We start from the raw sequence: 14,095 nt of genomic DNA, 5'->3' as shown, positions 1-14,095 counted from the left end.
GTATAAATAATCATTTCAAGTTAGTAATTGTCTCTTCTTTGGTAATTTAATGAGGGTGGAGTCTGAAATAATGCCACAGTGCTTATTTCATGAACAACTGTTAGTTTTTTTTTTACTCTCTTTAAATTAACAGTAATCTTCATTCAACGCAAAATTATACTCTAATGAAACATGAGACAATCATTTATAGAAATCCAGAACTATTGAATTCCAAGAGTCTCGAGTGGCATTTTGACTTTATTTATCAGATTTTAACATGGAAATTTGAATATTTCTTTGAGAAAAAACAAACAATACCTGCTTTACATATTTGGTCACATGTATTAAATGAAAAAAAAATTGCAACTGACATTTTTATGACAAATGCATTAAGTGCTTTATGCTCTTCTTTGGCAGGTAACAGGATTTTGATGAAATCTTCAGGATCAATAATCAGGCAGGAGTATATCTAGCACAATCATCCGTTAGAGAGACAGAAAGATCATCTGAATAGACAACAGAGACGGAATTGTGTGGTATTCCCCAAAAAGGACTAAATACATACAGACAGTTACAGATGGCACCTTTGAAAAACATCCCATTTGATATTTTCCTAATCAAAGCACTAAGATGAAAGATTTATATTTTACAAGATATAGAACAATATTGTTAAAAGGCAAAAAAAAAAAAAAAAAAATATCACAGTTTATGGAAAGGAAATGGTATATTACATTTTAAGAAAGTTGATGACTTATAGCACTAAGGACTAAATACAGAAGAAGTGAACACATAGAACACTGTAGAGTACGTAGAGACAGAATTATGCCTACTTTTTATATGAAAACTTACTGTAATTTTGACCACACAAGAGGTATTTTACATGATTCACACTCATAAATTATGTAATGAGAGGTTTGCGAAATTGAGTTATAGATCATATTGCGGGACACACTTAATGACCGCAAGGCCAATTATGAATGTAATTTGAAACTTACGACTGATCGTGCCCCGCGTGGGGTCAGAGACAGTTGCGTTCAGTCGGTGTTCACAGTCTGTGTTTAAAATCTGCTCCAGTCGTTGGAAACAGTCTGTAAGTGTGTTCAGTTCAGTCTTAGAATGTTTCAGCTAGTCGTTAAGTGTGTCCCCGGCATTAAGGAACAAATGACACATGACAGAGTTAAGTAAAACTCACATATGCAATTAAAAAAAACCCTGTGATTTTAGCATTACTGGCCAAAGCTGACTGTAGAATCATATGAATACTGAATATTGAAAATGCCATTACAAACTACTCATGTAAATAAAACAGCCGAATGAAAAACTGCTTATATGGAAAATGGTACAAAAGTAATAATTGCATATAGTTTAATAAAACCTATGCCTATGTCTAAAAGAGCACGTGTGATGCTATTCGTTTCAGCTTACCTCACCAAATCGGTGTCTGTGCCCTGAACAATCTGTCTCATTCAGGACATTGTGAGTAAAATATTGTTAATCTACTCTGGTGACATAATCACACTGAAATATGCTAAATATGTTTTTTCTGCATCATCAAAAAAAACTTCCGGTATACAAAAATGTGTGAGTGTAATCTATTTGGTCCGTCAAGGAAAAATACAAACACTTGATAGCAAACAATATCCTGTTTAACTTGTCAGTTACCATGCTGCTTTCAAGAGTATTCATAAGACCGAAGCAGGAAATGACAAAGCAATTTATGCACTACAAGCTAATGCGCAAAAGCTCTTTTAGCCAACACTTCACCTGCTTTCTTATAGAAATTATACAAGTTGCTATTAAACATTCCCTATGATTATTGAGTTAAACACACGGTCCTTTAAACTGCATGTTTAGTGTGTTTTTTTTGTTTGCGGGAGGAAGCGAGTGTGATGCCAAGGTGTTATATAATCCATGCGATAATTACCCCAAAAAAGACACTCTCCGTCCATTGATTCCTGAATATGAATTTAGGAAAAAATGCATCCCTATAGATACACTTGTTTTTGGAACATTTGGTTAATGTGTCCTTTTAGGAAACATGAGTGAATTGCTCTGGAAGTCCATGGAGCCCCAAGTACCTCTTAATGACGTACATCAAATTGATCCAAAATTCCCTCCAGCGACTCCATGTCTATGGGTTCGTCCGAGGGAGCTGGTGGCCTGTTATAGAATAAGTAAAGATGAGAAAATAAATAAAGAACAGCTGTGTGATTGATGCCAAGACATTAATGCTATAGTTTACCTAAAAATGTAAATTGTCATCATTTACTCATGTGGTTCCAAACCTGTATGCATTTCTTAAATAAAGGGATTTGCATATAAGATTAATGTGAATGTGACTTACATGGATGGCGGGTAGATTGCTCCATGAACAGACACGGTGTCTGACATATATGAGGGTGTACAATTACTCATACGCGACTCCATGTCTATGGGTTCGTCCGAGGGAGCTGGTGGCCTGTTATAGAATAAAGAAAGATGAGAACGTAAATAAAGAACAGCTGTGTGATTGATGCCAAGACATTAATGCTATAGTTTACCTAAAAATTAAAATTGTCATCATTTACTCATGTCGTTCCAAACCTGTATGCATTTCTTAAATAAAGATGAATGTGAATGTGACTTACATGGATGGCGGGTAGATTGCTCCATGAACAGACACGGGGTCTGACATATATGAGGGTGTACAATTACTAGGATGCCTGGGAATGGCAATAGAATGACAACAGTCAACAGTGTTATTTATTAAATAAATCAACCATTTAATTCAGCAAGGATGCATTCAATTGATCAAAAGAAACTTTTCAAAGTTTTCATTTAACAAATACCATGGTTATATTCATCAAAGAATCTTGGTTTCACCAACAACAACAAAAAAAGGTTTCTAAATCAGCATATTAGATTGATTTCTAAAGGGTCATGTGACACTGAAGACTAGAGTAATGATGCTGTAAATTCAGCTTTTTCATTACAATAATAATTTACATTTTACAATTAAAAAAACAGTACAAAATATTTTAAATTATAATAATATTTCTCAATATTAGAGTTTTTACTGTATTTTGATCAGATAAAGCCAGCAATGGTGAGCCTAAGAGACTTCTTTAAAAAACTTTGAACTGTAGTGCATTTTATTTAGCACTGAAAACGATCAATATTTTTGTGTGTCCTTAAAGGAGAACTCCGGTCAATTTTAACATTGAGCTAATTTTTTTGTAAATTTGGAGTGCTGTCAATACAGAGAACAACGACAAAAATCGGTGTTGCCTACACTGTGTTATCCTCTTTTTAAAATTTGCACCCTGTTGACTTCAATGGGGCAAGTTTTAAACCTGCTTTTAGTCTCTTAACATCCTTAATGTGTCATTACAAGTGCCCAGCCATGTTGAGTGATTCCTTCAGAGTGAACACGGTGAATCTGACTGCAGTAGATGTGAAAGATATGAATAAAAATTATGTTATTTCAGCCAGTATTACCTGTATTTACATCCTGTTTTCGGTCGAAGTCCAAAGTAGTCAATTGTTGAGTTCACGCGCGTGATCATAGGTAACTAAACCTATGTAAATACAGGTATTTGCGCTGGCTGAAATAACATAATTTTTATTCATATCTTTCACATCTACTGCAGTCAGATTCACCGTGTTCACTCTAAAAGAATCACTCACATGGCTGGGCACTTGTAATGACACATTAAGGATGTTAAGAGACTAAAAGCAGGTTTAAAACTTGCCCCATTGAAGTCAACAGGGTGCAAATTTTAAAAAGAGGATAACACAGTGTAGGCAACACCGATTTTTGTCATTGTTCTCTGTATTGAGCTCTTACAATTGCCAATTACATCAGTCGTGGAGGAATTTAAGACAGCCAAAGTTCGGTTGGCCATGATGTTGCGCGACAGTAATGATCAGGCTGTGCGACAGGCCAACATCGTAGTGAAGACGGGACGGAAGTGGAAGGCCAGTGGAGCTCTGAGGGAAGCGGAGGAACGCTTACAGCATGCAAACATCATGGGCACGGTGACCCAGGGGAGGCTGGGCCTGGGAGTCATCACCCGAGCAAGCTGGAAGGAGGCAAGGGCAAAGGACCGAAAAGGGATGGTGCAGAAGGAGATCCGGGCTGTGGAGGAAGAGAGTAGACAAGCCAGGGCAGTAGCCATGAAACAGCAAGGCAGCTGGACCCGGTGGGAAAGTGTCAGAGGAAGATCCCTCAGTTGGAAGGACATCTGGAATATGGAGGGGCACCGAATAAAGTTCCTCCTTAGCTCCGTGTATGATGTCCTGCCAACACCAACAAACCTACATAGATGGAGACTGACAGAGGATCCTTTCTGTGCACTGTGCAAGAGGCCGGCAAACCTGGAGCACATTCTGTCATCCTGTCGGGCAGGTCTGACTGAAGGGAGGTTCAGGTGGCGCCATGATCAGGTGCTGGCACAACTGGCCGATGGGCTAGAGAAGGAGAGGAAGCGGAAAAGAACCAAGGCCCAAGATAAAGGCCCCCGCTTCATTAGCTTCCTCAGGCCTGGGGAGAAGGCAGGCAAGGAGGACAGATGTTTAGGGATCCTTGGTACGGCAGAGGACTGGGAGATGAGAGTTGACCTCGGAAGGCAACTCAAGTTTCCAGAGGAGATTGCCGTAACCAGCCTCCGACCGGACATCGTGCTCTGGTCCCAGGCAACAAGACAGATGGCCCTAATAGAGCTGACAGTACCCTGGGAGGAAAGGATCGAGGAGGCACACGAACGCAAGCTAGGGAAGTATCAGTCCCTCATCTCTGAGAGCCAGCAGAGGGGTTGGAGAGCCTGGAATCTACCGGTGGAGGTGGGTTGCAGGGGGTTCCCGGGACAGTCACTTTGGAGAGCATTGCTCGCACATCCTCGGAGATCGATTGCTCCTGTCTGCCTCGCTGTGACTGCTGCTGCTGTGAGTTTGTTTGCTGCGTCTAAGCCTCGTATTAGCTTCGTATTTCTTTCTGTTTTGAACCATCATTTATTATAAATTCTAGTTGTTTATACTACTAAATACAGCTTACTCAACATCTCAGATTAACCTGACATTGCTAGCTTCCGTTATTGTCAGCACAACACGCTAACTCGCTAGCCTCGCTAACCACCCGTGCGCTCAGTTATTTATTTTTCTCTCGCGCGCCCGCGCCTTTGAGTTCATAAAAGCCCAGGTGAGTAAGAATCAGTCAACAAACACGGTGAGTAATGTCTTCTCCTGTTATTGTCACCTGCACTTCATGTCACATGTTTACCATAGCCTTCTCTGTCGGCAATATAGGATTTATATGTGATAAATGCAAGGAGACAGTCAGGCTGACAGAGAAGATTTCAGAACTAGAGACACGCATCCAAACTTTAATCGAGAATAGTAAGAAGAGTGCTAGAGCTTTAGATACTATTTTGGATGCGCCTAGCCTAGTGAACTCTTTACATGAGTCGGTTCCGGCTGAAGTAGAGCCCGTGCAGCAGGGCAGATGGGTGACAGTGAGGGATCGCTCTAGTCGCGGATCAAAAAACCACTTTTCCGTTCCGATAACAAATCGATTTGCCCCGCTCAGTGAAACACCCACTGAGAATTATTCTGATTGTGCCCTAGTTATTGCCGATTCTATTACACGGAACGTGAAAATAGAGACACCAGCCACCATAGTCACATGTTTGCCGGGAGCCAGAGCGCCTGACATCAAAGCAAATTTGAAAGTGCTGGCTAATGCTAAACGTAAATTCTCTAAGATTATTATTCACGTCGGCACTAATGATGTTCGACTCCGCCAGTCGGAGATCACCAAAATTAATATTAAAGAGGTGTGTGAACTTGCAAGTACGATGTCAAGCACTGTAATTTGCTCTGGCCCCCTTCCTGTTCGCCGGAGTGATGAGATAGTTAGTAGATTGTGTTCACTCAATGGCTGGCTGTCTGGGTGGTGTCCACGAAATAATATAGAATTCATAGACAATTGGAAAAGTTTTTGGGGCAAACCTGACCTGTTGAAAAGAGATGGTATTCATCCCTCCTGGGATGGTGCTGCTCTTCTCTCTAGTAATTTGGCTCATAGTCTTAGAGATAAAACATGACAATCTGGGCCTCAGGTCAGGAAGCAGACAGACTGGCTTAACCGACCGTCTGCTAGCGGCCTCACGTCACCAAGGTCAGATAAATCCCATCACATAGAGCCTCTTTCACCTAGATATCATCATATAGAGACTGTGTCTGTTCCCCGAACTTGGAAATCAAAAACACGTTCAAACCCATCTAAGGTTAAAAATTTAATTGATCTTCAACAAATAAAAAATAGATATAATACAAATGAGCAAATGATAAAGCTTGGGTTGCTGAATATTCGATCTCTTACTTCAAAAGCGCTAATAGTTAATGATATGATTACAGATTATAACCTAGATGTGCTGTGTTTAACAGAAACCTGGCTAAAACCAAACGATTACATTGCTTTAAATGAGTCAACCCCACAAGATTACGGTTATAAACATGAACCTCGTCTGAAACGCAAAGGAGGAGGTGTTGCTGTAATTTATAGTAATATTTTCAAAACCACTAAGAAATCTAGTTGTAAATATAATTCTTTTGAAGTGTTGGTGCTTAATGTAAAAATATATAGTGTAAACGATAAATCACGTTTGAAAATTCTGCTGGCTACTGTATACAGGCCACCAGGGCACCATACAGACTTTATCAAAGAATTTGCGGACTTTCTATCAGAATTAGTATTGGCTGCAGATAAAGTACTACTTGTTGGTGACTTTAATATACACATAGATAATGAAAAAGATGCATTGGGATTGGCATTTAAAGACATTATAAACTCAATTGGAGTTAGACAACACGTGTCAGGACCGACTCATTGTCGTAATCATACTCTAGATCTAATACTATCACATGGAATAGATGTTGATGCCGTTGAAATACTGCAACAGAGCGATGACATCTCAGATCACTATCTAGTCTCGTGTAAATTACATTTAGCCAAGGCTGCAAAGCCGACTCCGTGTTATAAATATGTTAGACCGATTACTTCTGCTACTAAAGATTGCTTTATCAATAATCTTCCTAATCAGTTTCATCATCTCAGCATCCCAGATAGCTTAGAAGAACTCGATATTGCAACAGAAACTTTTAACTCTCTCTTTTCCAGCACTTTAGACACAGTTGCTCCGCTGCGCTTAAAGAAGATTAAAGAACATAGTCCAACGCCGTGGCACAACGAGCACACTCAGGCCCTTAAGAGAGCAGCCAGAAAAATGGAGCGCAACTGGAAGAAAACAAAACTAGAGGTGTTTCGGATTTCATGGAAGGAGAGCTCGATTGCTTACAGAGAGGCTTTAAAAGCTGCTAGATCTGCTTATTTTTCAACCCTATTAGAAGAAAATAAACATAATCCTAGGTATTTATTTGAAACAGTGGCTAAACTAACGAAAAAAAAAGCTTCAAGCCCAGAAGCTTCCAAGAAACACAGCAGTAATGACTTTATGAACTTCTTCACTTATAAGATCGATAATATCAGGGACAAAATTATAACTATGCAACCGTCTAATACAGTATCGCATCAGGAAGTGCATTGTAGTCTCCCTGAGGGAAAATTTGATTCATTCATTGCTATAGGAGAGGAAGAATTTTGCAAACTCGTCAAATCATCTAAATCCACAACGTGCATGTTAGACCCTATACCGACTAAGCTGCTGAAAGAGATGCTTCCAGATGTCATAGATCCTCTTCTTAATATCATTAATTCATCTTTGTCTCTAGGATACGTACCAAAAACCTTTAAGCTAGCTATGATTAAACCGCTTGTTAAAAAACAGCAACTTGATCCTACAAAACTAGTCAATTACAGGCCGATCTCTAATCTGCCATTTCTGTCAAAGATATTAGAAAAAGCAGTATCCTCACAACTGTGTTCCTTTCTGGAAAGAAATGATATCTGCGAGGATTTTCAGTCCGGATTTAGACCGTACCATAGTACCGAGACAGCTCTCGTTAGAGTCACAAATGATTTGCTCTTATCATCCGATCGTGGTTGTATCTCTCTATTAGTATTACTGGATCTTAGTGCTGCATTTGACACCATTGACCACAACATCCTTTTAAATAGACTCGAACATTATGTTGGCATTAGTGGAATTGCACTAGCATGGTTTAAATCATACTTATCTGACCGTTATCAGTTTGTAGCAGTAAATGAAGAGATGTCTTATCAATCACAAGTTCAGTATGGCGTACCACAAGGCTCAGTACTAGGACCGCTGCTGTTCACTCTGTATATGCTACCATTAGGAGATATCATTAGGAAACATGGAATTAGCTTTCACTGTTATGCCGACGATACTCAGCTGTATATTTCTTCAAAACCTAACGAAACCTACCAATTCACAAAATTAACGGAATGCATAGCTGATCTAAAAAATTGGATGACTAGTAATTTCCTACTACTAAATTCAGAAAAAACAGATTCTAATTATTGGACAAAAATCTTCCACACGTAATAACCTAGAGTACTGTCTAACACTTGATGGCTGCTCTGTTAAGTCTTCGTCGTCGGTTAGGAACCTGGGTGTGCTCTTTGATACCAATCTTTCATTTGAAAGTCATGTGTCTAGTATCTGTAAAACCGCTTTCTTCCATCTTAAAAATATATCTAAATTACGTCATATGCTCTCAATGAATAATGCAGAACAATTAGTTCATGCGTTTATGACCTCAAGGCTAGATTATTGTAATGCTCTACTGGGTGGTTGCCCTGCACGCTTAATAAACAAACTACAGCTGGTTCAAAACGCAGCAGCTCGAGTTCTTACTAGAACCAGGAAGTATGACCATATTAGCCCCGTTCTGTCAACACTGCATTGGCTGCCTATTAAACATCGTATAAATTTTAAAATATTGCTGATCACTTACAAAGCACTAAATGGTTTAGCTCCGCAGTACTTGAGCGAGCTCTTAACTTATTATAGTCCTTCACGTCTACTGCGATCTCAAAATTCCGGCCAGTTAATAATACCTAGAATATCAAAATCGACTGCTGGCGGTAGATCCTTTTCCTACTTAGCACCAAAACTTTGGAACAGTCTTCCTACCATTGTCCGGGAAGCAGACACACTCTGTCAGTTCAAATCTAGACTAAAAACACATCTCTTCGGCCTAGCATACACATAACACATTATAGACTTATATAATTAGGCTGCATAGTTTAGAACAGCCGGGACCGGGAACACTTCCCGTAAATCCTGATGTACTTGGTACATCATAATAAGGATGGCGTCTACGCTAATATTAGTCTCTCTGTCTATCCCGAGGTTTACTGCTGTCCACCGGAACCAGGCCGTATCCAGATCTGATGAAGGACCAGCGCCAGGACACGACGACGCCGCTGACCTGAAGTGTCAACCAGTCTCTCCTCCTCTCCACTCCGACTTCAACCAACCGGAACTGGACAAATACTCTGATTCATTCTGAACTTCATACACTGTTCACTCATTGGCCAGAGGAGAACTGGCCCCCGACTGAGCCTGGGTTCTCCCAAGGTTTTTTTCTCCATTCTGTCACCTGATGGAGTTTTGGTTCCTTGCCGCTGTTGCCTTACCTTCTGGCTTGCTTAGTTGGGGACATTTAATATTCAACAATATTATAGATCTGCCTTAAAGGTGGATGATGATGAAATTGTTTTTTTGTATTATTTTCATGTTATCACTGTGAAGCTGCTTTGATACAATCTGTATTGTAAAAAGCGCTATATAAATAAAGATGACTTGACTTGACTTGACTTGACATTGGGGACGCTTGGGGTTAGAGGGGCAACCCGCAAGAACCTGGTGAACAATACAGCAAAGCAGGCAGAGACAGCATCCAGATGGCTGTGGTTGAAGAGGAGCGAGCGGTGGCTAAACCAGGCTGGCAGAGAGGGTGGGGGTCAGAGCTGAGTGGTAAAGTCCTGAATGACCGAGGGAGCAGTTCCAGGACGCTGGATCTGCTGTCAAGCCCCATTGAGGTGTCGTGGGTTAGTTGACGAAACACCGGTGAAGTGGGGTGCCCACTTGAAAACCCAGTGAAGTCAACAAGTCTGAACCATGCGGCTCTGCCCTCAGTTGAAGACGTCTGAGGGGAGCGACTTCTATGCTAGCCACCCACATAAGGAGCAGGACGTAACTCCCGCCAAGTGTGGTGGCTGCGATATACCCTATCGTTTAAAGACAGCTCAATGTTAAAATTGACCGGAGTTCTCCTTTAAAGTATTTTGTTGTTAGCTTAGCAATGTGCTAATGTCAAACACTACTTGTAGAAGAGTGAGAGCTCTTATAAGCTTAATATGTCCATTAACAGTGTTTCAAATTAGAGACCGTTTTGGCTAGGATGCCTCCAAAGCATGTCATTGATGTGCAGGTTTACAACAAAGCCTTCTGATAAAAAAATATGATCGACATTTCCATTCATGCATGATCCACGAGCAGACAGATGTGAATGAACTTCCGAAGCCAAAGTATAATTATACTTACGGTGAGAAATTATTCTGATTCCTGTGGGGAGAAAAGAGGTCATTTATACACCACACAATTAAGACTTTTAAAAATAACAATACTGCAACAATGTGTACATCTGTGGCTGTTTGATTGTTTAATTGAAGATCTGATTGATCCAATACGCACATGTTTATTCCATAGACTGGGTCAAAGAAATCCTGAGCGAGGTCAGTCTGAGCTGGTATGCTGGAAGTGGAGGAGCTAGATTCTCTTTGAGGTTTTTAAGAAAACATAATTATGTGATGGATATTGTCAATGTCTTGAGTACTTTGTAATCAAGTTAAATGACTTTAATTAATTTCCCTGTCCTAATATAGAAGCAGTTCTCTATATATACCCCAAGTTATTGTTGTTAACATAAGAAAATGGCTCTGTTCTCATTAAATTATGCTTCACTTTAGAAAATCTTTGAAACGTGATATACATTTTACTTACGGGTTGACTACTGTTGTTAGTTTGAATGGCAGGTATCCATCAGGATTAGGGGGGGAAAGCACTGTTTCAGGACACAAGAAAACAGAAGCATAAATATTGGACTGTTTCTGTTATGCATCATTTTTTAAAGAAATATTCAAATATACAGATACATTTTGTGCATTTTTTCTTTTTTGGTGAAACCTTAAGATATAGATATTATCTTAAAAAGATCATGTTACTTGCCTGTAAAGAATTGCTTAAATACTTCAGTCTTTAGAAGGTCTGGATACACATAATCGATGCAACTAATATCCCGTATGCGGTCACCAAGCCCAGCTGAGTCCAGATCCTTCTTGGTGAAAGGTTGGATATTCTGGACTTTCCTGCCTCCATCTGAGCAGAAACAAGTGTGACATACAGTACATTTTATTACTTTTAAATGACACAGTTCTTGAACATTTTAATCACAACTCATCAATCCACTCACATTAGTACATATTTTACTAAAGTAATAATTTTCTGTTGGGAATCATTTTTGTTGACTTAGGGTGCTTTCACATCTGTAGTTCAGTTCATTTGGTCAGGACCAAGGGCGAAAAATAATACTTTGTAGCATTTTTCAGGCGTTTTGGTTCCTTTTCACACCACACTGATTGCTCTGGTCCGAATCAGTTGATGAGTTGATGAAACGAACCAAAATGCAGTCACGTGACAACATCCACATCACTCGTTGGCCAGATGGGTCTTGAACGCATTTCCATAACTGCACTACGACTGGTCAGAATTAACGTGCGGGGAAATTCCAACTCTTGGAAGTAAACAAAGATGAGGAAAATCGGGCAGACAACGTGCCTCTTTTTACTATGGAGAGACGACTGCGTGGGCTGATTGTATCCCTGGTCATAGTTAATTATATAGTTCTACACCACTTTAGGCAAACAATAACATTTGAGAATGAAGCGAGGATGCGGCTTGAAAATAATGTTTTAATGCACGCACACAAGTCACTACAGGAGGAGACGTACATTAATGTTGCTAAACATCCATCCATCCATCCATTTTCTTCCGCTTATCCGGGGCCGGGTCGCGGGGGCAGCAGTCTAAGCAGAGATGCCCAGACTTCCCTCTCCCTAGACACTTCCTCCAGCTCTTCCGGGGGGACACTGAGGCGTTACAGTCCCTCCAGCGTGTCCTAGGTCTTCCCCGGGGTCTCCTCCCGGTGGGACGCGCCCGGAACACCTTCCCGGGAAGGCGTCATGGAGGCATCCGGAAACAGATGCCCGAGCCACCTCAGCTGACCCCTCTCGATGTGGAGGAGCAGCGGATCTACTCTGAGTGGCCGAGCTCCTCACCCTATCTCTAAGGGATCGCCCAGCCACTCTGCGGAGAAAGCTCATTTCGGCCGCCTGTATCCGGGATCTTGTTCTTTCGGTCATGACCCAAAGCTCATGACCATAGGTGAGAGTAGGAACGTAGATTGACCGGTAAATCGAGAGCTTCGCCTTGCGACTCAGCTCTTTCTTCACCACGACAGACCGGTACATCGACCGGATTACTGCAGCAGCTGCACCGATCCGTCTGTCAATCTCCCGTTCCATCCTCCCCTCACTCGTGAACAAGACCCCAAGATACTTAAACTCCTCCACTTGAGGCAGGAACTCTCCACCAACCTGAAGTGGGCAGGCCACCCTTTACCGACTGAGGACCATGGCCTCGGATTTGGAGGTGCTGATTCTCATCCCAGCCGCTTCACACTCGGCTGAAAACCGTCCCAGTGCATGCTGAAGGTCCTGGTTTGAAGGGGCCAGCACGACAACATCATCTGCAAAGAGCAGAAACGAAATCGTGTGGTCCCCAAACCCGACACCCTCCGGCCCCTGGCTGCGCCTAGAAATTCTGTCCATAAAAATTATGAACAGAACCGGCGACAAAGGGCAGCCCTGCCGGAGTCCAACATGCACCGGGAAGAAGTCTGACTTACTGCCGGGAATGCGAACCAAGCTCCTGCTCCTGACGTATAGAGACCGGACAGCCCTTAGCAAAGGACCCCGGACCCCATACTCCCGGAGCACCCTCCACAGGACACTAGGGCTGTCACTTTTTATTCGATATTCGAATATGCATTCGAACATGACGTGAAATAACCGTAATCGAACTTCAAATAAACTATTCGGTTTTTAAAGTGCCATGTCTAGCGCATTTTTTACAGTCTATGATAAGACCGTTTGCTTTTTATTTTAAAAAAGCGTGTTATTTTGAAAGCGTGTTACAGGCTGTAGGCTATGTTATAGTCAGATATGACGGCGCGCTGCAACACGTATCACCGCAGATGATCTATTCATCAAGCGCCAAGCCAATGTGCAAACTATCGCAAATCAAAGTGAAAGTAAGTCGCAGGCGCTTTAACACACAATAATAATAATCTTCATTAAAAGTAAATAAACGAAATGATCTTACCAGGGCTGCCGCTCTCTCTTATTGCAGTCTTTGATGTTAGCTGATGATCAATAAAATGCAGCTCATATGTTGCTTTCGGTGACATTAAATCCATTAAATCTGCATATAGCGCGGGAATTGAAGATCGGATCCGGTTTAAACCACATTTAGGCCTATGTGACCAGGTGTAAATGGAATCGTTTTGATAGCTATCCGATCTGAGAAAACGCATGAAGTGGCCAGGTTTAAACAGCCCCAGAAACGCAGCAGACGGCCAGAGCATCGCCAGGCGTCCAACATCGTATGACTACTTTCCTGCACAACCGGTCGGCACCGTGCAGATGCACATGTAAAGGCAAGGTTTATTTGCAGATACGAGTCCTATAAGTGTAATTTTGGGAGTCCTGTTTATGACTGGCAAACTGTTAGTAAAGTTTCGATTGACGTTTTTTTTTTTTTTTTTTTGCACGCGCGCGCGGGGGGGGGGGATGTGAATAGATATTCGAATATATTCGAATACATAGGCTGGTATTTGATATCCGTTCGAATTTGATTTTTCTCAAAAGTGACAGCCCTACAGGACACCACGAGGGACACAGTCGAATGCCTTCTCCAAATCCACAAAGCACATGTGGATTGGTTGGGCAAACTCCCATTAACCCTCCAGCACCCTGTAGAGGGTATAGAGCTGGTCCAGTGTTCCACGACCGGGACGAAAACCGCACTGT

At 41.4% G+C, this 14,095-nt stretch overlaps 1 protein-coding gene across 1 annotated transcript in view; it reads right to left on the bottom strand.

The window, feature by feature from the left end:
• Positions 1-154: 154 nt before the first annotated feature.
• Positions 155-14,095, bottom strand: part of stat6 (signal transducer and activator of transcription 6, interleukin-4 induced) — a 49,872-nt gene continuing 35,931 nt past the window's right edge. The window contains exons 16-22 of the mRNA XM_079587741.1: positions 11,175-11,324; positions 10,950-11,010; positions 10,641-10,724; positions 10,491-10,511; positions 2,607-2,681; positions 2,324-2,437; positions 155-2,139 (exon numbers count right to left, since the gene is read on the bottom strand). Of these exons, the coding sequence (XP_079443867.1) occupies positions 2,061-2,139; positions 2,324-2,437; positions 2,607-2,681; positions 10,491-10,511; positions 10,641-10,724; positions 10,950-11,010; positions 11,175-11,324 (584 nt within the window). The 3' untranslated portion in view covers positions 155-2,060. The remainder of the gene's footprint in view (positions 2,140-2,323; positions 2,438-2,606; positions 2,682-10,490; positions 10,512-10,640; positions 10,725-10,949; positions 11,011-11,174; positions 11,325-14,095) is intronic.

The sequence above is a fragment of the Phoxinus phoxinus genome (genome assembly GCF_949152265.1).
Source record: "Phoxinus phoxinus genome assembly, chromosome: 18".
Taxonomy (NCBI): Eukaryota; Metazoa; Chordata; class Actinopteri; order Cypriniformes; family Leuciscidae; genus Phoxinus; species Phoxinus phoxinus.
This window is presented reverse-complemented; position numbering and strand designations above follow the sequence as displayed.